We start from the raw sequence: 26,627 nt of genomic DNA, 5'->3' as shown, positions 1-26,627 counted from the left end.
ACGATTAAGTGTTCTGAAATTACCATTCTACACGATGTTATCCATAATTTGTTATGATCCACGCAGTTGAATGCCTTAGCATAGTCAATAAAACACAAGTAAAGATCTTTCTGGTATTCTCTGCTTTCAGTCAAGATCTGTCTGAAATCAGCAATGATATGCCTTGTTCCATGTCATCTTCTCACTCAGGCTTGAATTTCTGGCAGTTCCCCCTCAATATAATGCTGCAACCAACCGTTTTTGAATTATCAGTGAAATTTTACTTGCATGTGATATTAATGATATTGTTCAATAATTTCCATTCTGTTGGATCACCTTTCTTTGCAACGGGCACAATTAAGAATCTCTGCTAGTCAGTTGGCCAGGTAGCTATCTTCCAAATTACTTGGCATAGATGACTGAGTGCTTCCAGCATTGCATCCATTTGTTGAAACACCTTAATTGGCGTTCTGTCAATTCTCAAGCCTTGTTTTTCACCAGTGCCTTCAGTGCACCTTGGATTCCTTCCTTCAGTACCATCGGCTCTGGATCGTATGCTCCCTCCTGAAATGGTTGAACGTTGACCAATTTTTTTTGGTATAGTGACTCTGTGTATTACTTCCATCTCTCTCTCTCTCTCTTTTTTTTTTTTTGAATATTTTATTGTGTTTTGGGTGGAAGCTTACACAGCAAATTAGGTTCTCATTTAACAATTTCTGTACATATTGTTCAGTGACATTGGATACATTTTTAATAATATATCAGCTTTCTCATTAGTTCCATTCTGGTTGTTCTGTTTCTCTTGATCTAGGTTCCCTGTCTTCCTTGCCTTCTTGTCTTTGGTCTGGGGAAAATGTTCACCATTTGGTTTTATTTAGATGATTTTTTAAAGGGGTACAGTACTTATGGATGATTTATTATTTTATGAGCCAATCTGTCATTTGGCTGAAAGGTAACCCCTGGAAGTGGCTTTAGTCCCAAATTTAAAGGGTCTACTAAGATGATAATCTTGGGGGTTCGTCTAGTCTGTAGAAGTCCAGTAAGTCTGGCCTTTTTTTTTTTTTAAGGAATTTGAGTTTTGTTCTACATTTTCTCCCATTCTGTGAGGGACTATCTCTTGAGCCCTTAGTCAGAATGGTTGGTAGTGGTAGCTGGGCACCATCTAGTTCTTCTGGTCTCAGGGTAGGTGAGGCCATTGTTTATGTAGACTATTCTGTAAAAAAGCTTCTTTGTGTCTTTGGTTTCCTTTTTTTTTCTTTTGCTCGGAACGAGCTTCCATCTTCTTTTGATGCTTCCTGCATCCTTCAATATTTTTGCCCAGTATTGCAACTCAAGGCTTGAATTTTTTCTTCAGTTCTTTCATCTTGAGACATGCCAAGCATGTTCTTACCTTTTGGTTTTCTAACTCCAGGTCTTTGCACACTCCATTAAAATACTTTACTTTGTCTTCTCAAGCTGCTCTTTGAAATCTTCTTTTCAGCTCTTTTACTTCATCATTTCTTCTTTTGCTTTAGCTACTCTACATTCAGGAGTAATTTTCAGAGTCTCTTCTGACATCCATTTTGGTCTTTTCTTTCCTGTCTTTTTAATGACTTCTTGCTTTCTTCATGTGTTACATCCTTGATGTTATCCCACAACTCATCTGATCTTAGGACATTAGTGTTCATTGTGTCAAACCTGTTCTTGAGATGGTCTCTAAATTCAGGTGGGATATATTCAAGGTCATGCTTTGCCTCTCGTGGACTTCTTCTAGTTTTTTCAGCTTCAACTTGAACTTTCATAGGAGCAATTGACGGTCTTTTCTGCAGCTGGCTCCTACCTAGCCTTGTTCTGACTGATAACATTGAGTTTCTATGTCATCTCTTTCCATAGATGCAGTTGATTTGATTCCTGCATATTCCATTCTACGAAGTCCGTGTATATTGTCACTTTTTATGTTGATGAAAAAAGGTATTTGCAATGAAGAAGTCGCTGGTCTTGAAAAATTCTATCATGTCATCTCCAACTTGGTTTCTATCACCAAGGCCATATTTTCCAACTACCAATCCTCCTTGTTTCTAACTTTCACATTCCAGTCACAGTAATTATCAATGTATTTTGATTGCATTTTTCATAAATTTCAGACTGTAGAAGTTGGTAAAAGTCTTCAATTTCTTCTTCTTTGGCATTAGTGGTTGGTACATAAATTTGAATAATAGTCGTATTAACTGGTCTGTCTTATAGGCATATGGATATTATACTATCACTGACAGTGTTGTACTTCAGGATAGATCTTAAAATGTTCTTTTTGATGAAGAATGTAATACCATTTCTCTTGAATTTGTCAGTCGTTGTTTAGTAGACCATGTGATTGCCCTATTCAAAATGGACAGTACCAGTCCATTTCAGCTCACCACTGCCTAGGATACCAATCTCTATGTGTTCCATTTCATTTTTGGATCGCAACTTTTCCTAGATTCATACTTTGTGCATTCCACGTTCTGATTATTAGTGGATGTTTGCAGCTGTTTCTTCTCATTTTAAGTTGTGCCACAATAGCAAATGCAGGTCACAACAGCGTGACTCCATCATGTCATTAAGGTCAACTCTACTTTGAGGAGGCAGCTCTTCCCCGTTCGTATTTTGAGTGCCTTCCAACCTGAGGGGCTCATCTTCTGGCGCTATACCAGACAATGTTCTGCTATCCATAAGGTTTTGTGTGGCCAGTTTTTTTAGAAGTAGATCACCAGGTCCTTCTTTCTAATCTATCTTGGTTTTGAAGCTCCGCTGAAATTTGTCCACCATGGGTGCCCTGCTGGTATTTGAAATACTGGTGGCATACCTTCCAGCATCACAGTCACACACAAGCCACCACAGTATGACAAATTGACAGACGAATGGTGGAGGTAGGCCTACATGCTGCATTTTAAAAGACATCCCAACCGTAACAATTTATGATAGTATGGACTGAAAAGATCCCTTGGTATGACACAAATGGTTTACACTTCTGTGCTAACCCGAAGGTTGGCAGTTTGAAGCCTACCAGTGTCACTGTGGAAGAAAGGCCTGGCTATGGAGCAGTTTTACAGTATAATACATAAGGTCACCATAAGTTGGAATGGACTCAGTGCTTCCGGGTTTAGATTTTTGTTCTGTGGACTAGAAGGAAAAACAAAACAAAGCACAGAAATAAGAACCTCATTCCAAAGGGTAAAACTTTGTTACAGATTGGTCACAAATAATAACAGTGACATTGGCAACAACAATCTAATAATAATTGCGCTGCTACTTTTATTTATGAAAACAAGCTGGAGCTGCTGACTTTTCTAGCAACTTTTGCAGGACATTTAAATCCTTCTCGTTGGCCCTTTGTTCCTGTGTTGCCATGGAGTGTCAATAACCTCAGCTCAGAATAACCCGGGCAGTGAGATGAGAGGTACAGCCTGCTCACTGGCATGTCGGCTGGCCAGGTTACACTGTTTTCATTGCTCCCGTCTTGGGAGGAGCACTAGGCAGCTTGTTGCCCTGGCAGCTATGAAAGGTGTATGTCTCTTGGCTGCCCAGAGTTGGAATTGCAACCAGAACTTTCCTGCCTGCTGAGCATGTGCAGCTCCCGATTGAGCTGATAGCAACTGAAAATAGCCCGCTGAGCACCTGTTCCTTGTACACCAGCCCTTGGCTGACTGCCATTTAGGACAGAAACTCACTCGGTGGATAGGTAAGGTGCTGCACACATTTTAGTGGTTCTTAGGAAGATCCTGGGAACTTTGGCCCAGGCTTAAAGGGAAGAAAAAAACAACACGGCCTTCTGAGCAATTTCTTTTGGCACTTCTATGGTTAGTGGGTGGCCACAGTGGCTCTGTCTGTACAGTAGCTCCCTGAATGTTCCATACAGTTCTTCCTGCTCAGCCAAACAGTGGTCTAACAGACTAAGAAGTAAACGTTTTCTCTTGGAGGGAGAAGCTTTCCTGAAAAACTTCTGGATAGTTAAGCTTCTGTTGTATGTTATCTCAACTTTAGAGAGGAGAGGGGTATTGCATTAAACATTTTTGTTTGGTTTTCTACCTTCTCTTTAAGCCTGATGATTGTCAGTAGATCCTTCCTATAAGGCATCTCTTGCTAGTCCAAGTGTGGGCACACATAGGATCACAGAATAGAATCACAGCATGTTAGGAGCTGTGTCTTCCCCTTTGGGACTCCTTCCATTTCCTTCTGGGCTTTCATCTCTTTAGCAGGCTTGCCATTGCTGGACATGCTTGGCACGCCAGTGTGGATGCAAGCTGACTTTGGAAGGAAATACTTCTGAAATGACTTGGTGGTATTAAAGCTACTATTTAAAAGTGACCCTCTGTAGATACTTGGGTTATCTTTAGGCCGTCAGTGCTCTGCAGCTACAGGAGCCAAAGGGAATCTGTGGAAACTCTTGCTTGTTGCTCTAGTCTTAGTTTCTGTTTAGATATTTCTGCTCCCAGCCAGTGGCCTCGTGACATATCTCAGATTTAACTGGCTTTCTTCTGCCAAGGCCCAAGATTATCGTGGAAGCTGGGAATGGTTTTCCATGCTGCAGAGATTGAGGGGAAGAAGGTGTGTGTTTGTAAGGCTAGTTGTGGTTCACAGCACTCGGGATTTGCTTTCTGTTTCTATCTTGAATGTAGGCACCAGGGTTTTTTTTTTGTGGGCTCTGGAGTAGGAAGGAATAAGCTTCAGATAACCCAAATTCAACCATCTCTTTAGTCAGTGACTCATAAGCTAATCTTAAGTGTGGTAAGTCTGGCACTTGATGAATTCTTGTGGACCATATTATTTAAACTGATGGGCGAAGAAGATATGTAAAGCAAAGATCAAGTTATAAATGTTGGAATACAGGTGCTGAAAGCATGCATTCATGAAATTGAAGACATGGGGTTACTTCCTTCATTAACCTTTTATGGAGTACTAGACTTGTTGGGACCTCGGGAAATGAACTGGGAAATTGGGGGCTTGGGAAATAGCAATATCAGAGAGGCTCAGACTCTGTCCCCATTATTCACCTCTGGATATCTTAATCTCCTCCAACCTTGAAAGGAAGCAGTATAAAAGTTACCTTGTTTCCTCTGTGCTTTTTTCTTGGGTGGGGTAGGGTAGGAGAATAGGAAAGAAACAATTTACTAATTCTGAACATTTTCACCTTTTGCTTTGGGCACCACTGTGCCAAGAGGCTGCATTCCATGATTATTGTTAAACAAATTGGAGCCCTGCCCATCTTTTGAAAAGTTTATCTACATGGCTGGAAAGCTTCCTGAAAGCCTGTTAGGGGTATGGTGGAGGATTGCTGATGGTACCCAGAGCCAAGATTGGCAATCTTGGAGGTGCAGTCCCTGAGCCCAGAGAAAAAGGTAAGGTAGACTGCAAGAGGAGCCCCTGGGTGGTGCAAATGGTTAAGCGCTCAACTACTAGCTGAAAGGTTGGTGGTTTGAACCCACTGAGAGGCTCCTGGGGAGTCAGGCCTGGTGATCTGCTTTTGAAAGGTTATAGCCTTGAAAACCCTATTGAGCATTTCTACTCTGCATACATGGGGTTTCCATGAGTCAAAACTGACTTGATGGCAACTAACAACAACAACAATGATATCAAGGGTGCAAGAGGATTAATAGAGGTGGAAATCTGGGTACTGAAGCCTTCCTGTGGTTTCTTTTCTACTGTCTTTTCCCATATGGAGCTCACTGTTTCAGGTTGTTTGTAAAAACCAAAACTTTCAGTGTAGAGCCTGGATAGGAGGCATTCACAGGACTAGCCATGCATCTCCTAGTTAACCAGGAAAAAACCCAAAACAGAAAACCAAAAGTGAGTCAGTATAACCACTTCTTCCCACACTGTGAACAAATCTTCTAGCTTGAGACATTTGAAGGATGTACCACGCCACTGACACTCTTCTAAATCGAAACAAGGAGTGCCGTTTCTACAGTGCTTTTAATTTACTGTGTCTAACTTTTTGCTCTTCCTTCAGGGTGTGGTAATCTCTGTTACTCTGCTTATAACTGAAGCCTTGCTCAGACATGGGCATTTGAAGTATCTGAGGGAAAGAGTATTGGCTGGTCTCTAAAGGTAATCCTGGAGTCCCTGTGTGGTACAAAAGGTTAAAGGTTCTTGGATACTAACTGAAAGGTTGGAAGTTCAAGTCTACCCAGAGGCACCTCGGAAGAGAGGCCTGGTGATCTATGTCTGAAAAATCAGCCATTGAAAACCTTGTGGAGCAGTTCTACTCTGATACACACGGGGTCAACATGAGCCAGAACTGACTGGAGGCAACTGGTTTAAAAATAGTCCCAGTAGGCAATTCTTATTAGGCATTGTGATTGTTTCTCTGAAGCACAGACTCAAGTTTGAGGAGGAAATGAAGAAAGGGGTTGTTGTATTTCCTTATATTTACTAGTTGCTTCACAGACACGGTACATATGGAAAATCCAAGACTTTGCACATTCAGCGAATCATAAAAAGCATGGAAAAGACAGACCTGTAATGTCGTAGGTCCATACTCCACAGTGCCTTTTAATTTGTTAGTCACTTAGACACAGGTATGAGTTTTTGGCCTTGAAGTGGAAGGTGTGGCTTCTGCAATAGGCTTAATTTACAGGGATTATTTCAGAGGCTGCCCAGACACAAAATAAACAGATGGCCCCCCCTTTTTTTTTCTCCTTAGCTTCAGCAATTCAAATGCAGGGTGATTTAGGAATCCTTATCACCTTCAGCAAAGCAAGAAGGGAAAAATGATATAATTCACTCTTCTCTGCTTCCTGCTGAAAGTGCCACTACTTTCACTGGTAGAAATATGGTGGCAAAGACCAGGGGTAGCTTTTTCACTGCTAAGCAGCCAAGTCCTGCCCCGACCCCTCTAACTGGCTCGAGTTGATGAGACCTCTTGAATTTTGATGATCCTGATCGTCATAGCATCATAGTAGCGAAAAGTTCTCAAATCAGTCATCAAAGGAGGGAACACTGATAAAAGCCCGGCTGTTCTGTTTATGCATTTAGTCCCTTATTTTAGGAACTCTTGTGTCTTACGCCTTTCCTCTAACAAACTAGAAACTTAGCACACTGCAAAACTATTAAGTTTCCACACTTGTGTGCCTGAGGAGGTGAACAGATGTGATGTCATGGGAACTCCTCTAGGAAGGTGTGGTTTGCACAGACATGCTGGCTCAGTGACTAAGCCCGGCCTTAGGATCTGTGCTGACATTTAAAGACTTTATGGGCTCACTGTGCTCTGAAAACCAGCATCATGTCTCTTCCCACCTCTTAATCCTTTTTAAGAAAAGAAAGGTCATTCAGCAGTAAGTATCTGTCAGGCCTGTACTCTCTACTCTCTGCCAAGTTCTGAAGCAGATGTTGGAATAGGTACAGTTGCTCCCTTCGTGGTGACTACAGTTTAGAGGAAGAGTTGGGTATTAAGCATTCGTACAAACACATACGTGAGTGTATAAAGGTGGTTCCTACTTTAAATTTGGGGAATGAACAAAGGCTTCTCAGAGAAAACAGGATGTAAGGTGAGATCTGAAGGGATCAGTAGGCACTAACGAGGTGAATGGGGGTGTTGGCAGGAAGGGAGGCAAGCATCATGTGGAGGGCATTCCACATCTAAAGGACCTGAGGGCCGGAAGTCGGAAGAGGGCCTCCAGGAACCGAGGTGATCTGAGAGGAGGCTGAAGAAGAAGGTGGGGGTCAGATCAAATGGAAATTTTAGACCAGGTTAGCAGCCGTGATCTTTCTTATGAGAGCAGTGGAAGCCACAGGAGGATTTTATGTAAGAGAATAATGACATAAACCAATTGGAAAGGATTAAGGAAGATAGGAACGAGATACAGTAAGGAGAGGATGATAGCTTAGACTAAGATAGGTGAGGAAGTGATGGTGAAAAATAAATGGATTCAGGAGATTTAATTGGCATTTGTGTGTGTGTGTGTGTGTGAGAGAGAGAGAGAGGGAGGGAGGCGGGCAGGGAAAGAGGGAGGGAGATCAGTCTTGTAAGTCTAAATGAATGGGGATGCCATTTGCTGAGTTAGGGAACAGTGGAGGAAGCATGTATTCGCAGTGGAGGAATCATGAATTCAAAATCTTGGAAATTCTAGAACATTTTTTAAAATTCTAATTTATATTTGATCTCATTTGAATGCCTCTTATTCTCTCTCTTTTGAAAAGTATTTATAATCTTAACTCCTGGAATACGTTTTCTCCTTGGTTTTACAACTATACCAAGTATCAGGTTCTCTGATCAGAGAAAATGTGATTTGGGTTTCCCTAACTGAGTGTTTTATAATGAAGAGAGTATTTAGATACTTGATGTATGTTTTCCTTGAGCATGTAACCAGCCTTCTTGCTAGAGCATCAGATGCCCATCACTAGGCATTCCGGATGGACCTTTGTGTTTCTGTCTTAGCAATAGGCTTGCTGATGATGATACCTGGCATTGCAAAATCTTTCTTTAAGCCTCTTTAATGTCACAGGCTTCAAATGCTTTCGCATTCTAGAGAGAGGCCAAACTGCACTCCTGGATTAGGAGATGGTAGAGGGACTTTATAATCTATAAACTTGATAAAAGCTGCGATTTCAAATGAATGAGTGGTTTATACTGTTGGAAGAATTCTAAGGTTATTTGGTGTTCCTTTCTTAGCCTATACAATTTCTGAGCTATCAGACTTTTATGGTAACAGTCTAATTACTACCTTATTATTTGGGCTATTTTGAGGCAAGCCTGTAAGAAATTCAACCTGTTCCTTTTGCCGACACCTGGGATCATAGAGAACCCATGTGTATCAGAGTAGAACTGTTCAGTAGGGTTCTCAAGGCTGAGACCTTTTGGAAGCAGATCGCCAGGTCTGTCTTCTGAGGCTCCTCTGGGTAGATCCACCAACGTTTTGTTTAGATGGCTAGTGCTTAACCATTTGTACCAGCCAGGGACTCCATTATCTTAGAGCATCATAAAGAAATTGTCCTGGAGACCAAGAATCTATATATAGATAACAGAAGATTTTTTTTTTTAACTAGAGAAAGAGAGCAATGCTTCAAATTATTCTTGAGATGGTCTCTACATTCAGGCGGGGTATACTCAAGACCATTCTTTGGCTCTTGTGGGCGTGTTTTAATTTTCTTCAGCTTCAACTTGTACTTGATGATCTGTTCCACAGTTGGTTCCTGGCCTTGTTCTGACTGATAATATCGAGCTTCTCCATCATCTCTTTCCACAGATGTAGTCATTTTGATTCCTGTGTATTCCATCTGGCGAGGTCCATATGTGTAGTTGAAAACAGGTATTTGTAACGAAGAAGTCATTGATCTTGCAAAATTCTATCATGTGATCTCCAGCACAGTTTCTATCACCAAGGCCATATTTTCCAACTACCAATCCTTCTTCTTTGTTTCTGACTTTCTCATTCCAATCACCAGTAATTATCAGTGCATTTGATTGCGTGTTTGATCAATTTCAGACTGCAGAAGTTGGTAAAAATCTTCCAATTTCTTCATCTTTGCCATTAGACATTGGTGTATTAATTTGAATAATATTGTATTAAGTGGTCTCCCTTGTAGGCATATGGATATTACCCTATCATTGACAGCATTGTATCTCAGGACAGATCTTGAAATGTTCTTTTTTTTGCAATGAATGTGATGCTGTCCTTTAATTAGTCATTCCTGGCATAGTAGACCATATGATTGTCTGATTCAAAATGGTTAGTAACAGTCTGTTTCAGGCCACTAATGCCTAGGATATTGATCTTTCGAGCATTCCATTTCATTTTTGACAACTTCCAATTTTCTTAGATTCATGCTTCACACATTCCATGTTCCAGTTATTAGTGGATGATTGCAGCTTTTTCTCATTTTGAGTCGTACACATCAGCAAATGAAGGTCCTGAAAGCTTTACTCCACCCATGTCATTAAGGTCCACTCTACATTGAGAAGCAACTCTTCCCCAGTTGTATTCTGAGTGCCTTCCAACCTGAGGGGTTCATCTTCCGACACTCTTTAAGACAGTGTTTGACTGCTATTCATAAGGTTTTTACTGGCCAACCTTGAGTATAACCCACCTGAAGTTAGAGAGCATCTCAAGAATAGATCTGACACGTTGAATACTAATGGCCAAAGACCAGACAAATTGTGGGATAACATCAAGGACGTCATACATGAAGAAAGCAAAATGTCATTAAAAAGACTAGGAAAGAAAGAAAAGACCAAAGTGGACAACATCAGAAGAGACTCTGGAACTTGCTCTTGAAGGTAAAGTAGCTAAAGTGAATGGAAGAATTAATGAAGTAAAAGAGCTAAACAGAAGATTTCAAAGATCGGCTTGAGAAGACAGTAAAGTGTTATAATGAAATGTGAGAAGACATGGAGTTAGAAAACCACATGCTTGGCATTTCTCAAGCTGAAAGAACTCAAGAAAACGTTGAAGCCTTGAGTTGCAATATTGAAGGATTGTTTAGGCAAAATGTTGAACGATGCAGGAAGCATCAAAAGTAAATGGAAGGAATACCCAGAGACTCTGTACCAAAAAGAGTTGGTTGCAATTCAGCCATTTCAGGAGGTAGCATACAATAAAGAACCAAAGGAATTGAAGGAAGAAGTCAAAGCTGCACTGAAGGCATTGGCAAAAAATAAGGCTCCAGGAATTAATGGAATACCAGTAGAGATATTTCAAGAAACAGATGCAACGCTGGAAGCACTCACTCATCTATGCCAAGAAATTTGGAAGACAGCTACCTGGCCAACCAATTGGAAGACATCCATGTTTGTGCCCATTCCAAATCACCTATCAAACAATATCATTAATAGCACGTGCAAGTAAAATTTTGCTGAAGATAATTCAAAAAGGGTTGCAACAGTACATTGACAGAGAACTGCTAGAAATTCAGTCAGATTCAGAAGAGGACATGGAACGAGGGTTATTGCTACTGAACTTGGGAAGGTAGGCACTTGTCTGGCGTGCTCAGACTTGCAAATTAATCTGGACACTGGTCTTTGAGAAAGGGAAAGTAACATGATTGCAATGCTCAGAGAAAGGAGCCGGGAGTAAGTTCCTCAGGTCCAACTCACTAAGCTGTGGGGAAGCAGGGTTTATATTTGGTTTGGCCAGCAAGATGGCGGCTGCAGAGGCATACTGGGGAGGAAGATTCTAGAAGGCGGCCAGGAAACAGGAGATGACATGGTTCTTGTTAGACTTCTCACTTCGGAATAGGGTCCAGGTGATGATTTTCCTTCTGATTCATTCCAGCTGTTGCTGCGGCTTCTGTTGAAGTCAATTGGTGGACACAGCTGGCCCTCCTGCACACGCAGGGTAAGCCACATCTAAATCTAGCTTGGGCTAGTTTAATGACTAATGGAAATTTACTGGCATTCCTAGGGTCAGGTTACAGTATCATTGCTGATGTCAGATGGATCTTGTCTGAAAGTAAGAATACCAGAAAGATGTTTACCTGTGTTTTATTGATTATACAGAGGCTTCAAGTCCTCCTCACTTTAAGCAAGCAAGGTTGTGTGGATCCTAACAAATTATGGATAACATTGCAAAGAATGGAAATTCCAAAAGACTTAATTGTGCTCATGCGGAACCTGTGCATAGACCAAGAGGCAGTCACTCAGACAAAACAAGCCAATACTGCATGGTTTAAAGTCAGGAAAGGTGTGCATCAAGGTTGTATCATTTCCCCATGCTTATTCAGCCTGTATGCTGAGCAAATAATCCAAGAAGCTGGCCTATATGAAGAAGAATGGGGCATCAGGATTGGAGAAGACTCATTAACAACCTGTGTTATACAGATGACACAACCTTGTTTTCTGAAAGTGAAGAGAACTTGAAGCATTTACTGACGACGGTCAAAGACTACAACCTTCAGTATGGATTACACCTCACCATAAGGAAAACAAAAATCCTCACAACTGGACCAGTAAGCAACATCGTGATAAACCAAAATGCCAAACCAAACCTGTTGCTGTCGAGTTGATAGCTATCCGTAGGACAGTAGGACTGCCCCGTATAGTTTCCAAAGCTGTAAATCTTGACAGAAGTAGATTGCCACATCTTTTTCCCACAACATCATGATAAACAGAAAAAAGATTGAAGTTGTCAAGGATTTCATTTTACTTGGATCCACAGTCAGCGCCCATGGAAGCAGCAGTCGAGAAATAAAACAACGTATTACGTTGGTCAAATCTTGGGCAAAAGACCTCTTTAAAGTGTTGAAAAGCAAAGATGTCACTTTGAGAACTAAGGTGCGCCTGACCCAAGCCATGCTGTTTCCCGTTGCCTCATATGCAGGCAAGAGCTGGGCAATCAATAAGGAAGACTGAAGAAGAATAAATGGTTTTTGATTATGGTGTTGGTGAAGAATTTTGAATATACCATGGACTGCCAGAAGAACAAACAAGTCTGTCTTAATAGAAGTACAGCTAGAGTGCTCCTTGAAGTGAGGATAGCAAGACTTTGTCTGGAGTACTTGGACATGTTATCCAGAGGGACCAGTCCCTGGAGAAGGACATCATACTTGGCAATATAGAGGGTCAGTGAAAAAGAAGGCAGCTCTTAATGATGGGTTGACACAGTGGCTGCAGTAGTGGACTCCAACACAGCAATGATTGTGAGGATGGTAGAGGACAGTGTTTCATTCTGTTGTGTACAGGGTCTCTGAGTTGGAACCAACTCGACAGCACCTAACAACAACGATTGTAGCTACAGGCTGGTTTACAGGTAGTATTTTCTTGTTTGTCTTTTGTGTTAAAGATTCTGGTGCCAAATGAGGGTTTTTTGTACACTGTTTAGAATGATATTGTTACTGTTGAGGTGACCCCATAAATGCATTAAAACATATAGAGTGCATTACTGAGCAGGTGGAGGGAGAACCTTGAGGGGAGGGGGAGGATAAGTCCGCAGTGTTGTGTCTAGATTGCTCAAGTCATGTTGAAAGCATGAATATGAATACTTTTACTATGAGGAACAAGCTTATCCCAGCCTGTGATGTTCTTTGTTCTTCTTCTTTCTCTGCCAGGCTAGGATTATACGAGTATCTGTGTTCAGATGGTGAGCTGGAGGGGAGAACAAGACAAATCTTTTGAAAGCTTTGGCTGTGGTGAACCCCTGGGATTCTAAGCCTGCGTCTTGGGTTGACGGAGCCAGCTCCAGATCATCCCTGCTGGCATCGGTCTCCTCAAGGCAGCCTCTATTTGTGGTCAGAATCCCCTGCTGCTCCCAGCCAGACCCAGACTGGGAGTGTTTTTCACACCGTGCTCATCTTGGTGTGCTACAAAGGACAGGCAGTGCCAGCCATAACACTGAGTAATACCGGGAGGTGCCTTTCAGAGCAAACTGTGGGTGAGCACCGCAGTGGCAGGGAGGGAATACTTCTGGCTTGACATTTAAATTACTGAATAATTTAAACAAATGTCAATTAGGTGGAGTGGACTAGCAGCCTTTCCTGGTTATTTGCACAGACAAGTGTAAAATACTTCATAGCAGATAATTCCTGTCTGGGCTGTTGAAAATCAGCCAGCAAAGGTGATTTTCTATTCCTTGGTGCTGCTTGGTGTATACTGTATTTATATTACAGTCTGAGAGATTAGGGATCCACAGACCCTTTACCTGTGGTCCTTAAAGGGGCTTTGTGTTCATTTTACCCCCAGCTTCACCCCCCATATGCCATGCAAACTTCAAATTAAAAATATCACAGGTCCATACATGTTGTAGCTATTCTTCAATTTTGACAAGACTGAAAAAGTGAGTCATGGGCATTTTGAAGCCTGCTATGTTCCTTAGAATTGTGACTATTAAGATCTGAGAGTGCTTCTAACTTGCTTTTAACCTTCTTTGTTGAATTAGTAATCCTAGCTCTGAAATCCTTTTGGCATCTCTTTAAACTAACCCATTCTGCCAGATGAAATCGCCAATGTGGCACTTAACTAATGTGTATGCGTATATGTGTGTGTGGTCATTATATTCTTATGAATTTAGGGTCTTCATTTATATTTGGTATATGTACAAAATAGATACAGGAAAGACTATCCTAAATATTTAGTAGGGAATATACAAGTTAAGAGTATTAAATGTTTGGTGAGAGGAAAAATAGGAAAGAGAAGTTGGCGAAGGTTGTACACTGCTAAATTGAGTTACGAGCTCATGGTTCCTTAAGATTGCTTAATTATTACATATTATTAACAACTGCCGCTGTTTACCTCTTTTCTTTTTCCTGATTATAGAGGGTTGGATATGAAAACTCTGGGTTTTGACATGTTACTGATAAAAGAACCAACAGTTTAAGGTTTGTCTACCCTGGTGTCTATACAACTACAAAACCAAAACAAAACCAGTTGCCGTTGAGTCGATTCCAACTCATAGCAACCCTATAGGACAGAGTAGAACTGCTCCATAGGGTTTCCAAGGAGTGGCTGGTGGATTTGAACTGGTAAGCAGGCGAGCTTTTAACCGCTGTGCCAAGAGGGCTTTACTAAAGGAGGGATATAGAAGATAAAAGGAGAGTCTTTAATAAATTAATGAATTGCCTTGATTTAGTTTATGTCCCCCAGGATTAAGATCTATACGCCTTTATGCCTATGTGTGTTGCATAGTTGGGTATATTGAGCTGAATTTTGCTCAGTTCTGGCAGAGTTCTTTAGGTTCCAGTCCAAACATCTGTAAGGCCATCCTCCATCCTCCATCCATCATCCTGTTAGAAACTAGAGACTTTGGAAAGGCCATGCCTCTTCTTGCATCCGTGGACTTAGAGTTCAGTGTTGAGTTTGGGATTGGATTTTAAAAGCTGAGTTCACTCTGAGAGCATATTAGAAATATCATTACTGTTGTTTAAAAAAAAAAAAAAAAATTGACATTTTTTTTATTAGTACCACAAAGTGTCATTAATTCTGTGGTTACCTTGGACCAGACATTTCCATTGATCAGTGATGTGTGGGCCCCTATGATCTACAGCTACTTTTTTGTCATTTCTAAACCAACAAACAAAAAACCAGCTGTTGCTATCGAGTTGATTCTGATTCATAGCAACCCTCCAGGACAGAGTAGAACTGCACCATAGGGTTTCCAAGGAGCAGCTGGTGGATTTGAACTGCCAACCTTTTGGGTAGCAGCCGAGTTCTTAATCACTGTGCCACCAGGACTCTGTTGTTGTTCCTAGTGGACCTTAAGTGCAGGGAGTTGAGTAAATCACACTCCTCGTTCCATTATCAGTTCAGAATAGCTACTCTCTTACTTTCATTTTACCCGTTCATCCCAACCCTAACCCCCTCATTTCCAAGCCAACCTCAATGGGCACATACTCTTTAATGAGTGTTAAGTATGTGTCTTTGGATACCTGTGACCTCTTAAAAATAGTTAGGGTTTTAAAAATACATGTTGTCTTTCAAATTTACAGAAATGGGATTGCCTTATGTACCCACCCATGTTGCTTTAATTAATTGCTTTCACCGAGGAAGATTATGTCAGGTTTTTCTGTTGTCTTTTTAATTCCCTGGTGTCAATCACAAACAAATCAATATGACACCTTTAGCTCTCCCTCTCACTCCTGCCCATCCATTTTGTTCCAAAGAATCATCACCTGTGGGCAGCATAGTTGGCAGCATTCAGCCCAGCCTTGTGCCATTCAAGAGTGGCAAACATGTCTAGACTCCCTAGAAATATTATCTTGCAACTCTCTTTTGGCAAGTGTAAACTTTTTGCTGGATTGTGTCAACAGATATATATATATATTTCTTATCCTTGTAGAAATAGATTGGTGTTGGAATTTCTCTAAGCAGGGAAAACAGAAACTACCTCTTTGCTCATTAAAATTTTTGCTCATTAAAAATGTCTGAGGGCTCTTGATTCTCAGGGGTGAGACTGGTGACATACATAGCACAGTCAGAGGCTATTTTGGATTTTCTGCTTTCAGGCATGTCTTTGCTCTTGGATGAGCCCCTTGTGGTTTTCAAAAGAACTAGCGAGTCGATTATAAATAGAAGTCTTGTGTATGTGTGTCTGCATGCACTCATCCTGTGGGACGAGGCACCCACATTACAGTGGGCAGTGAACTATTTTTCACTTCTTTGAAGAGGGAAGAAGAAAGATTAAGAACACTTTTCTCTTTTTGAGGTAACCCACATCTCTGCACACACCCACACAAATCTGTGTAAATGAACTTGACATTTTCAAAGACCTTAAGTTCAGGTCTTCTCTTGAGAGCACCCAACCTGTTATTTTAAGAAAGAAGCAATTCTGTCATAGACCCACCACAGGGGGTCCAAGCGTTAGAAGGTAGCCTCTCTGTGACATAGACCTTTGGAGATGGCTCTGCAAGCAGAATTTCCTTATATGAACAGTGGTTCTGTGAAAGTGGCCCCTCAGCTCACTAATTAGTGGCCTCTAGACTTGGTTGTTTACATTCTGCCTCCACTTCCTTCCTCACTAGTGGAAACCTTGGGACCGGCAGGTCTCAGCTAATCACTCTAACAAGGGAGGGGATAAAAGAGTAATTTGAAATATAAAACAGCAATTAAGTGTTTTCAAAAAGAGACAATTAGGAAGTCTGATTAGGAGCGTCCCACTGATGACACGCTTCTCCCTCTCTTTCCATTGCACCAGGTGTGTGCTACTTCTTTGGTCCCACCTGTTACCTTACTGTTCAGTCTTTGTTCTGTTCCCTTAGTTGTCTTGTGCCCTCATGCTGTATTGCATAAAAGCAGTTTGTGCCAAAATTTTTTCTGCCAGGTGAAAATTTTAAGCAGCTCTTAATTCCCATTATAGTCAATGTAAAAACTTTAGTGTTACTATTGTTGAAAAATTAGTCTAGACATCTAGCTGGCAATAGTGATAATATGAATTTGTAAGTATACACTGTGCATCCTTGTAAACTCTCATTACACCAGTATACTGAGAAGTTTCCAAAGCTTCCAGGTAAGGGCAGGAATGTCACGTCAGCATTCCTTGATTATTAGTCGATAGCGATTTCTACAGAGCTTAGCAGGAACTGGTGTTAACAACTGCCATATACTTCATATATTTCAGAGACTTTTTTTTTTTTGCATAAAATATAATGGACATTATGTACTGGTAAAAAAATTTGTTTTGATGCCAGAATTGGGATATGAGAGCTCATCATGCCAAAGGCTACATGAAAACCACTTTGGGAGAAGTTCATTTTCAGAGTCCTCTGGCCAGATGATAACCAGCCTTTGGCCTAGTATGATCTCAAAGAACGCACAGCTTATATTTGTTGAGAGGTGATTTTTTTTTTTTTTTTAAAGTGGTTGGTCACAGGAGACGTAAAAGATCACAGAACGTGGATACCGTGTCAAATGGTGATGCTTCACTTGACTTTCTTTTTGGTTAGCGTGGTGGGGGGGGGGTGATTGGAGAGAAACTATTATTTCCCTGTTGGTAGAGATGCCCATAAGAGTGATTTTTTTTTTCCTCTTGTCTTTCTCCATTGTAGATGAGAAGCCCAAGGCAAATCCCAAACTTTATATGTGCGTGTGTGAAGGCCTCTCCTGTGGGAACGAGGACCACTGCGAAGGTCAGCAGTGCTTCTCCTCGCTGAGCATAAATGACGGTTACCACGTCTACCAGAAAGGCTGCTTCCAGGTCTATGAGCAGGGGAAGATGACTTGTAAGACTCCGCCCTCACCTGGCCAGGCTGTGGAGTGCTGCCAAGGGGACTGGTGCAACAGGAACATCACAGCCCAGCTGCCCACGAAAGGTTCCCATGGACTTTTCTATTTCTAGATCAAGGGGTTTTGTTAGTGTTGTCACGATTCTGTGTGGGTTAAATATCTTAAGTAGCCACAATGCTTTCTTCCTACTTTTTGAACAAAAGTCTGCGGATGACAAGGAAGGTAGCTCTAGGTGAGAAAGACAAAGACATGACCCTTTGGCATCTTAAAAGGAGGATGGACATTTTTGAGAAAGTGAACAAGGTGATGTCCAACTTGATGTACCTGGCTGGGCTCACCAGTGATTTCTCAGCAGCTGCACACAGGTGAAGAGTTCCTGACACCCTTTTTTGTTAAAAAGCCATGATGTCAGTCATAATTGCTGAAATCTCTCTACTTAGTAAATACTGAATTCTGTGTTAAGTGAGTAGGAAGGAAAATGGAGCATAAGACTCAGGAGCCCTAGTGGAATGCCTTTCCTTCTGTATGAGGAAGGTGAACACGAAAGGCTAACTAAAACCTCTTCTCCCATACTGGTTCCCAGTGACCTCTCACTGGCACTTGAAGCCGGGTGATATTTCATTGGAACCTTGGGTAGTTTATGTGGAACTTTCTCCATACTTTATTCAAATACAGTCATATATACTATAGAAACCAGTCCGTCTCAGTCTCTTCATAAAATGAACCCTAACCAGCTATCTCAAAGTCCCTACAAATAATAACGTACCATAGTCTTCATAGATTTCATGCTACACCAAATTGACTCGGTTAATGTATACCCCAAACCAAACCAAACCCACTGCTGCTGAGTCGATTCCGACTCATGGTGACCCCATGTGTTATAAGTAGAACTGCTCCACAGGGTTTTCTTGGCTGTAATCTTTATAGAGCAGATAACTAAATCTTTCTTCTGCAGTGCCACTGGGTGGGCTTAAAACACCAACCATTACATTAGTAGACAAGTGCAAACTGCACCACCTAGAGACCTTTTTTAATGTTATAGGACCTTTTTAATAGGTATGATTACTTAAGGAAACCATGGTGGCATAGTGGTTGAGAGCTGTGTCTGCTAACCAAATTTGCAGCAGTTTGAACCTACCAGGCGCTCCTTGGAAACTCTATGGGGCAGTTCTACTCTGTCCTATAGGGTTACTGTGAGTTGGAATTGATGGCAATGGATTTTTTTTTTTTTAATGATTACTTAGTTTTGGACTCACAAAAGAAAAAAAATAATAATAATAGGAAGGGCTACTAGGAGCAGCCACTGCCAGGAGCAGCCACTGCCAGAAATTTCAGCCAACAAAGGAGAAGGCAGAAAGACAAAATAGCAATATAAGACCGTATTACGGCAACTTTAAAGAAGTTATAGTGTTAAGGCATGTACATTAAATTCTGATAAGCAAATCAAATAATTTTTTTTTTGAGCGATATGATGTTGAATATTATGGTAAAGGGTTTAAAAGAAAGATCTTGCGTGTAAGTGGTTAAAAGTAAAAGGGTATTTGATGGCATAAACTACACTGTTACTCTTTGTGAGTTAAATTGTTGTTAATAGAGTGAATAGACATGGAGAAATGTCTACATTCCTACAAAAATTTGTAGGGACTTTGAAGTAGCTATTTAGGGCTCATTAGGATATACTACTATGAGGAAACACTGGTGGCGTAGTGGTTAAGAGCTACAGCTGCTAAGCAAAAGGTCATCAGTTTGAATCCACCAGGCTCTCCTTGGAAACCCTATGGGGCAGTTCTCTTCCGTCCTGTAGGGTCACTATGAGTCGGAATCAACTTGATGGCAACAGGCACTATGTGGAATACAGTATGGAGACTATTCCGTATAAACTACTCAGCAGTATATCAACAGTATGAAGTTTCTGACCTCTACATCACTTTGCTAGACCCTCGGTTTTAAGAGAGGTCCCTGGATGGCACAAGCAGTTTGTGATCAGCTGCTAACTTAAAGGTTGACAAATCGAACCCACCTGGAGGCTCCATGGAAGAAAGGCCCAGCAAACTACTTCCATAAAGATTACAGCCAAGAAGACCCTATGGAGTAGTTCTACGATGTAACACATGGGGCCGAAAAGAGTCATAATCAACTTGATGGCAACAGGTTCTTTAGTTTTAATAGAAGATTTACTTTATTTAAGGAATTTCTAATCTAATTAGTAAGGCAAGCAATATTTATAATTTAATGTTGTATGTAATTAGTTTTACACTTTATCATACAAATGACAAGTACCGTGGAGTATTATATGTGACAAGCCATTGATTATTTGGGGTTGGGAAGTTAAAAGAAAATGATGAAGTAAGTTAGGCTTGAGATTGGATTGTTAAAGGGGCTGGGAAAGTAGAAAAGAGCATAAGGCATATGTGGGGAAGAACAGAGTTTGGTGACATAATATCGGGAAGATGCCTGAAATTCAGAGATGATTATTGTTTTGGGACCTTGTGTCTAACTAAGAAATTTGAATTTAACTCACTAGGCAAGAAGAAAGCCTTTGTAAAATGTTTGCTCGAGTGGTACGTGAGAGTTTGAACACATGAATGTTGGAATGGATAATTTAAGACTGTCTAAACAAGGGTGTGAATGATGAGGTGAGTGAGTGAATCATTGAATGAATGTTTGAATAAGTGAGTAAATGGAAAGATGACTGAATGGTTTCTAGGCAGAAATCACCATCTAAAAAGATCAATGAGAGTTTAGCAATACACAAACAAGATATATTGAAGAGAGAGACTGCAGCTTGGGTAATTTTGTTTTAACTCAGATAACAGTTTTTCATAGGGATATTACAACATAATATCTGACTGTAAGGACTTGATGATAAAACACCCCTAAAGATAAAATTCAAGTTAACAAGAGTAATACCAGAGATTTGTATAGTACTTTATATTTTAAAAGCATGTTCACTGGCATGCATTAATGCAATTGGTTCTCAGTGAATTTTTTTTCAAACTGCAGCTTTGTCTAATGGAATAATGGTTAAAATGACTGGGCCATTGGCCAGGTATTAGGAAGCATTTTAGTTATAACATATTGTTGCTGGTATGTAAAACCATGTGGTCAGAATCAGAAGCTAGTACTTATCAGGATGTTGGTTATGCTAAATAATAAGTAACTAGTAAGTCTTACAGCCAATTACCCCTTTCTCTTCATCTCCAGGGAAATCCTTCCCTGGAACACAGAATTTCCACTTGGAAGTTGGCCTCATTATTCTGTCCGTAGTGTTTGCAGTCTGCCTTCTAGCTTGCCTCCTGGGAGTTGCTCTCCGAAAATTTAAAAGGCGCAACCAAGAACGCCTCAATCCCAGAGATGTGGAATACGGCACCATTGAAGGTCTCATCACCACCAATGTTGGAGACAGCACTTTAGCAGTGAGTTTGTGACCCCACAGGGAATCCCTAGTGTAATGAAGATGGCATAAGACCCTGTCTTATTCTGAGTGTGAAACCCTAACCAGTAACTGGTGATAGGGTAGTGCATACACATACCAGTGGTCACTTAATGTCTTAAACACATGCTGGCACTTGTTTAATCTCCTCCATATGAAAACATCTACTTCATGCAGTCATTTACTTTAAGCGTGTAATGGAATTTATTTTAGGAGATTCTTCATAGTTACTTTTCTTCTGAAAAATGGGAAAAAGGACTGAATGATAGCCTGTAATTTTTGGGGGGAGGTTGGGGTGCACTTAGAGTTTATGGTACTCAGCTACTCTTTTAGTCATAACAATGCTTACCAAAAAAAAAACACAAAAAACAAAAAACACCTACCTTTGCTAAATATTAAAAACCAAGCCCTCAGTTCTAGATTATTTCAACACCCTGGAATTTAAGACTTTTAAAACTTACATCCAAAAACAGCAGCTGCTACATTTGTCATGCTCCTGTGCTGCCCCCTTGTGGAGGGGAGTTAGTTGGCTAGACCAGTGCTGGCCAATAGAAATATGTGAGCCACATATAATTTAAAATTTTCTAGTAGCCACATTAAAAAAAGGAAAAGGAAATACATGAAGTTAATTTTAACAATCAATTTTGTTTAACCCAGTATCTCCAGTGATCATTTCAGCATGTAATCATGACAGTTATTAATGAGACATTTTATATTCTTATTTTTGAACTAAATCTTTTGAAATCTGGTATGTATTTTCCACTTACGTGGGAGCCTGGGTGGTACAAATAGTGAAGTGCTGGATTGCTAACCAAAAGGTTGGCTGTTCATGCCCAGCTGAAAACACCTTGGAAGTAAGGCCTGGTGATCTGCTTCCAAAAGGTCACAGCCTTGAAAACCGTATAGAGCAGTTCTACGTTGCAAACATGGGCTTGCCATGAGTTGGAGTCAACTTGACAACAACTAACAACAGCAACATTTTACATTTAAAGCATAATTAATTCAGACTAGCCACATTTCACTAACTCATTCAGCAACGTGTGGCTTATGGCTACCATGTTGACAATGCAAAGCTAGCAACCATTGAATTTTACATTTTAAAATTCCTCTCTTACATATTTATAAATGATAAAATTGCATTAAAAAGTGACTACCTTTCCTGTTTTTACTTTTAAAAAAATTGTCAAGTGTTAGTTTTGAAGAAACCAAATTGCTAGAAATGGAAGGTTACCATAAACATAAAGTTAAAAAAAAGGTAACATGCTTAGTCTGATGCCTACCCTGAAAAAGGTAAGGATTAGTGAGTGTTAGAAAGGTGTTAAAGATATGCCCTACCAAATCAAGACTCTCTCCTTAGTATATAATCCAATGAATTGAAAGACAATAAAGATCATAACTTTCTGATGTGAATCAGTGTTATTTAAGCCATGCCCACGTATCATCTAAAGTCATCTTGTATTAAGTCTTGTTCTTCTAGAAGACAAACTTAAGAGTGCCTGGTAGTTCTGCAATTATGTCTGGTCAGGTGTAAAACTAACCATGCAACTTCCTTGGGGCTGAAGAAGATTTCTCCCTCAGTGGCCATCGTTGTAGTTTAGGTGCTACACCTGGATAACTGCAGAACCCACTCTCTGCAGTTGTTAAAACATTTGGTGGCAGCTGATACAGGCTGGAATCTACCCCATCTTATTGCCTTCCCATCACTGGGCCACCAGTCAGTGGTGCTTTTTAGTAAGAAAAAGGAGGAAGGAACCTTTTTTTTAGCATTCTTTTACTTACCTGTTTAAACTGTAGTACAGTGAGACTGGTGAAAGATGATTGTAAGAACATTCCATGTCAAAAAGTAGAGAAGTACAGTTTTTTGTTGAAAGTATACTTAGAAATCTATTTCAAATTTTAAGGAAAATCAAATGAGTTTCTTGAGCTAGTTGCAGGAAAATACGAAGATGAGTTCTGACAAAGCTATAGCAAAGCAAGATTCTAAAATAGATTAGTCAGAACTTTGTTACTCAGAGCTACTAACATAACTAATTACTAAGGGCAATAATAGGAGCATCTAGTATAAATTTCTGTTTAAATAGCTTTTAGAATTTGGAAAGAGGAATAGAAGTGTGTGCCAAAATAGTCTTCTAAACTCAACCATGTGAGATGACAGTATATCATAGAATAACACAGTAAAGAACACTATTTAAAATAAATTATCATTATTGGTCTACATACTTGCTTATTTAAGCAGTATACTCATTTGCGTGATGCAACAAAGCATACCCTCTACTAAATAGCTCCTCTACAATGAAAACAAACCTTACGATCTGGGAGTTGAATAGATGCCTGTCAGTTTCCTGTTGACCCCTCCTTGCTTTTAAGACTATGAGCTGGGCTTAGAACCAGGGTAATACATTATGAAAAAATACATTTGTTTAATTTTCAGAATTATTCTCCTTAAAAAAAAAAAAAAAAAAACTGAATAAAGAGAAAAAGGAACAACAAAAAGAGAATGGTTGGGGAGATGTGAAACTCTTACTTCGATGATACCCACTTTCTTGTTGATTACCCATTTTGTGGTTTTTAAGGATTCTAAACTTCTTCCTTTGACTATCCAGCTTTTAGTAATTTTGCCGATCCATCAGTACTTCATAGTAGTATTCAGAGGAAGTGAAAGAAGATGAAATTGAAACAAATCGATGTATTGCGTTAACATGCCAGCTAAAATGTCGGGGAAAGGATGACTTTTGGGGAATATTACCTCACATTATTGCAGCCATACCACCATCAGCACGGGCACATACTGTTTATTACAGATCGTCCATTCTTGATACAAAAAGACATCTGCTTCTTGGCTTGCAGTGAGAGGAAGAAGGAAAAATGTATGAGCCAACTAACTGGGATTTTTTTTTTTGACAACATGCTTCATTTGTAGAAAAAGGTTTGCTGTACTGGTTTTGTTTTATTGTGGTAAAATATGTATAACAAAACATTTGCCATTTTTGCATGTGCAATTCAGTGATGTTAATTACACTCATCATGCTCTGCAAGCATTATTATTTTGTTTTTAATGAAATTTAATTTTTTTCTTTCTGATTTTGTGAATGATCTAGGTCAATAAAAGACATGTAGGTGTAAATGTTGTAACCCTTCTGTTCCTCACCCACCTTACACTGTGAGCACAGCAGAGTGTGGTAGATTATACTCGACTCTGAGCTGAAGAGGCTTTCTCCTCTTCTGTTTGCTCTACTTGCTATTCTTTCTACCGCTTCTCCTTGTGCTCAGTTCTGCTTCTTAGGCCTTCTTTCTAATTTGCATACTCTAGTTGTCTCCTCAGCTTCTTTCTTTTTGCATTTTATTCTAAAACTCAGGGTACCAGGAAGGGATCCTGTTCCTCAGGAAACCCTATCATATGTTAGGGAAGAAATACAACCAATCCCTCCTCCCATGGTACTTTCTAATGGGCCACATGCCTAGGATCTCAGCTGCCTGTGTGAGTTACAACAGCACACATGCTAATTTTCTACACCGGGAGCTATTTTTCAACAATTTCTTTTTCTCCTTGTCTTAAACCACAGGATTTATTGGATCATTCGTGTACATCAGGAAGTGGCTCTGGTCTTCCTTTTCTGGTACAAAGAACGGTAGCTCGTCAGATTACACTGTTGGAGTGTGTCGGTTGGTAATTCTTTTTCCCTTTATTTGGGGGTTCCATGCAATGTCAGTCATGGTTCTAGGAATAGGATAGAACTTAGAAGATCTGTTTCTTCTTACTGTCTATTGCTTCCTTATTAAACTATAGGAGATGTGAGGTAGCAAAATGATAGAACTGCTCTATTCTCCATGATACATGTTTGAGCACTGAACTTGCGGGAAGCTCTTGTCAAGAGAGTGTGTCACTAGCTAGTACGGAGAATGCCTAGGCAGAAGCTTTCGCTTTGCAGCTAGACCCTTCGGGATGATGGGAATGCTTAAAAAATGAATCAATATGCTTGTACCTGGTTATAAGTATCAGAATGGTTGGAGGTAAGTAGGCTTCTGGATAATAAACTTTTTTATTGCAACTTTCTAATCCCTCCCACTCTTCTCCTTCTTTTAAAAATAATTAAACAAATTTTTACCAAGGTGCTTTTCCAGCTCCTTTATTTAGATAAGAGCTATGTACATTTCTCTGCGGCTTCTCATATCTTTCCCATATGTGAACATACTTATTTGTAGATGTGATCAAGGTGAGTGTACAGTTTTCTAGTTTTAAGTTCACACATTTCCATGTATTTGTAGACATCGCAAGTATTTTAAAAGATTGTGTAATAGCCCAATAAGGTATTAGATTAACTTCAGCAATACAACTTTTGCATATATTGCTGCTTTTTTTGAATTATTTTCTTGGAATATATTCCCAGGAGTTGGGGCTTCTTAGGTCAGAATTTGGATTTTTTTATGACTTGTTTTATATATTGACAGTTGCCCTCTAGGAAGATTGAGCCAAATGCTTTTTTTAATGTTTGATTTTTATTAGTTTTACTTTTATGTGGAGAGTATTTGGGATTTGCTATTTAGTTTTCATTAATTTTACCTTCAGATGGCATTCAGGGTTGGCCACAGTAGCAATTCTGGGTTTGCAACATCTTCACACTCTTCCTAGTTCTTATAGTTTCTTTGGATTGGGGTTGGCAGTGCCTGCCTTCACATATTTCTATTCTGGCAGGTGACTGGCCATCATAAGCTCCCTTCATGACTTGGCTGCTGTCCTCTGGCTTTTCTTTCTGCTTTTGTGAAAACTGGGGGGACCCCCAAGCTCAATAGTAGAAAGGGGGTTGGGAAGAGGTGGAAAGAGCAATGATAACCAGCAGGCAGCCTTGTTGCCTTTTCCCTAGCTCTGCAGCCACTGTGACAGTCCCCACTTGCTATTTCTCCTCCACAATAAGCTGTGACTTAGAGAAAAACAAGTGATTATCACCAGGGTTGTTCTCTTATACCCACAAGCATCCTGTTGATAGTTTACTTGTCCTGTTACCCGCTGCCCTTCTGCCCCGTGGCCACTCAGCATTCATAGACCAACACAGTATATCAAGATCTGTCCTCAGATGGCTCCAGAGTCCAAAGGGCAAAATAATATTGCATCATTAAAATAATGTATGCTGTTTCTGGGTGTATAGATACAAAAAAAAAAAAAAGTTGCCATCAAGTTAATTCCAACTCATAGCAACCCTATAGAACGGCATAGAACTGCCCCAGAGGGTTTCCAAGGAGAGCAGCTGGTGGGTTTGAACTGCCAATCTTTTGATCAGCAGCTGAGCTCTTCACCACTGCGCCACCAGAGCCCCGTTGTGTAGATAGTCTTCAGCATTTTTTTGAAATAGCGTAAATTCAGTTGTAGCATTTTGTGTCAGCGCTAAAGACTTTAGCAAAAACAATGCCTTTTAGCAGCCTGTAGTTAGTGTTCATGTGGTACAGCCTTGAATATAAATAGGAAGAACTGCATGGATAGTATGATACCATTTTTGGTTCAAAAAATGGGAAGCTATACTAGATCAGTCGTTTCCAGATGGTGATCAGTGAAACCCCAAACTTCAGATGCCCTTTGTGGGGCCCCGTGGCCAGGGCTTTTGGGCAGCTCTGCTTCTG

At 40.3% G+C, this 26,627-nt stretch overlaps 1 protein-coding gene across 6 annotated transcripts in view; it reads left to right on the top strand.

The window, feature by feature from the left end:
• ACVR1 (activin A receptor type 1) overlaps window positions 1–26,627 on the top strand; it is a 151,802-nt gene that overhangs the window by 89,232 nt on the left and 35,943 nt on the right. For 5 of the 6 annotated variants that reach the window (XM_049887284.1, XM_049887281.1, XM_049887283.1 and 2 more), the window contains 3 exons: window positions 17,404–17,667; window positions 20,786–20,997; window positions 24,578–24,677. In XM_049887284.1, coding sequence (XP_049743241.1) covers window positions 17,436–17,667; window positions 20,786–20,997; window positions 24,578–24,677 — 544 coding nt within the window. In that variant the 5' untranslated portion in view covers window positions 17,404–17,435. Of the gene's footprint in view, window positions 1–2,146; window positions 3,677–17,403; window positions 17,668–20,785; window positions 20,998–24,577; window positions 24,678–26,627 lie in introns of those variants that run through there. The other variant, XM_049887285.1, reaches the window with a different exon arrangement.

This window comes from Elephas maximus, chromosome 6 (assembly GCF_024166365.1).
Source record: "Elephas maximus indicus isolate mEleMax1 chromosome 6, mEleMax1 primary haplotype, whole genome shotgun sequence".
Classification (NCBI taxonomy): domain Eukaryota; kingdom Metazoa; phylum Chordata; class Mammalia; order Proboscidea; family Elephantidae; genus Elephas; species Elephas maximus.
The sequence above is the reverse complement of the archived record's forward strand: the minus strand, read 5'-3'. Positions and strand labels throughout refer to the sequence as shown.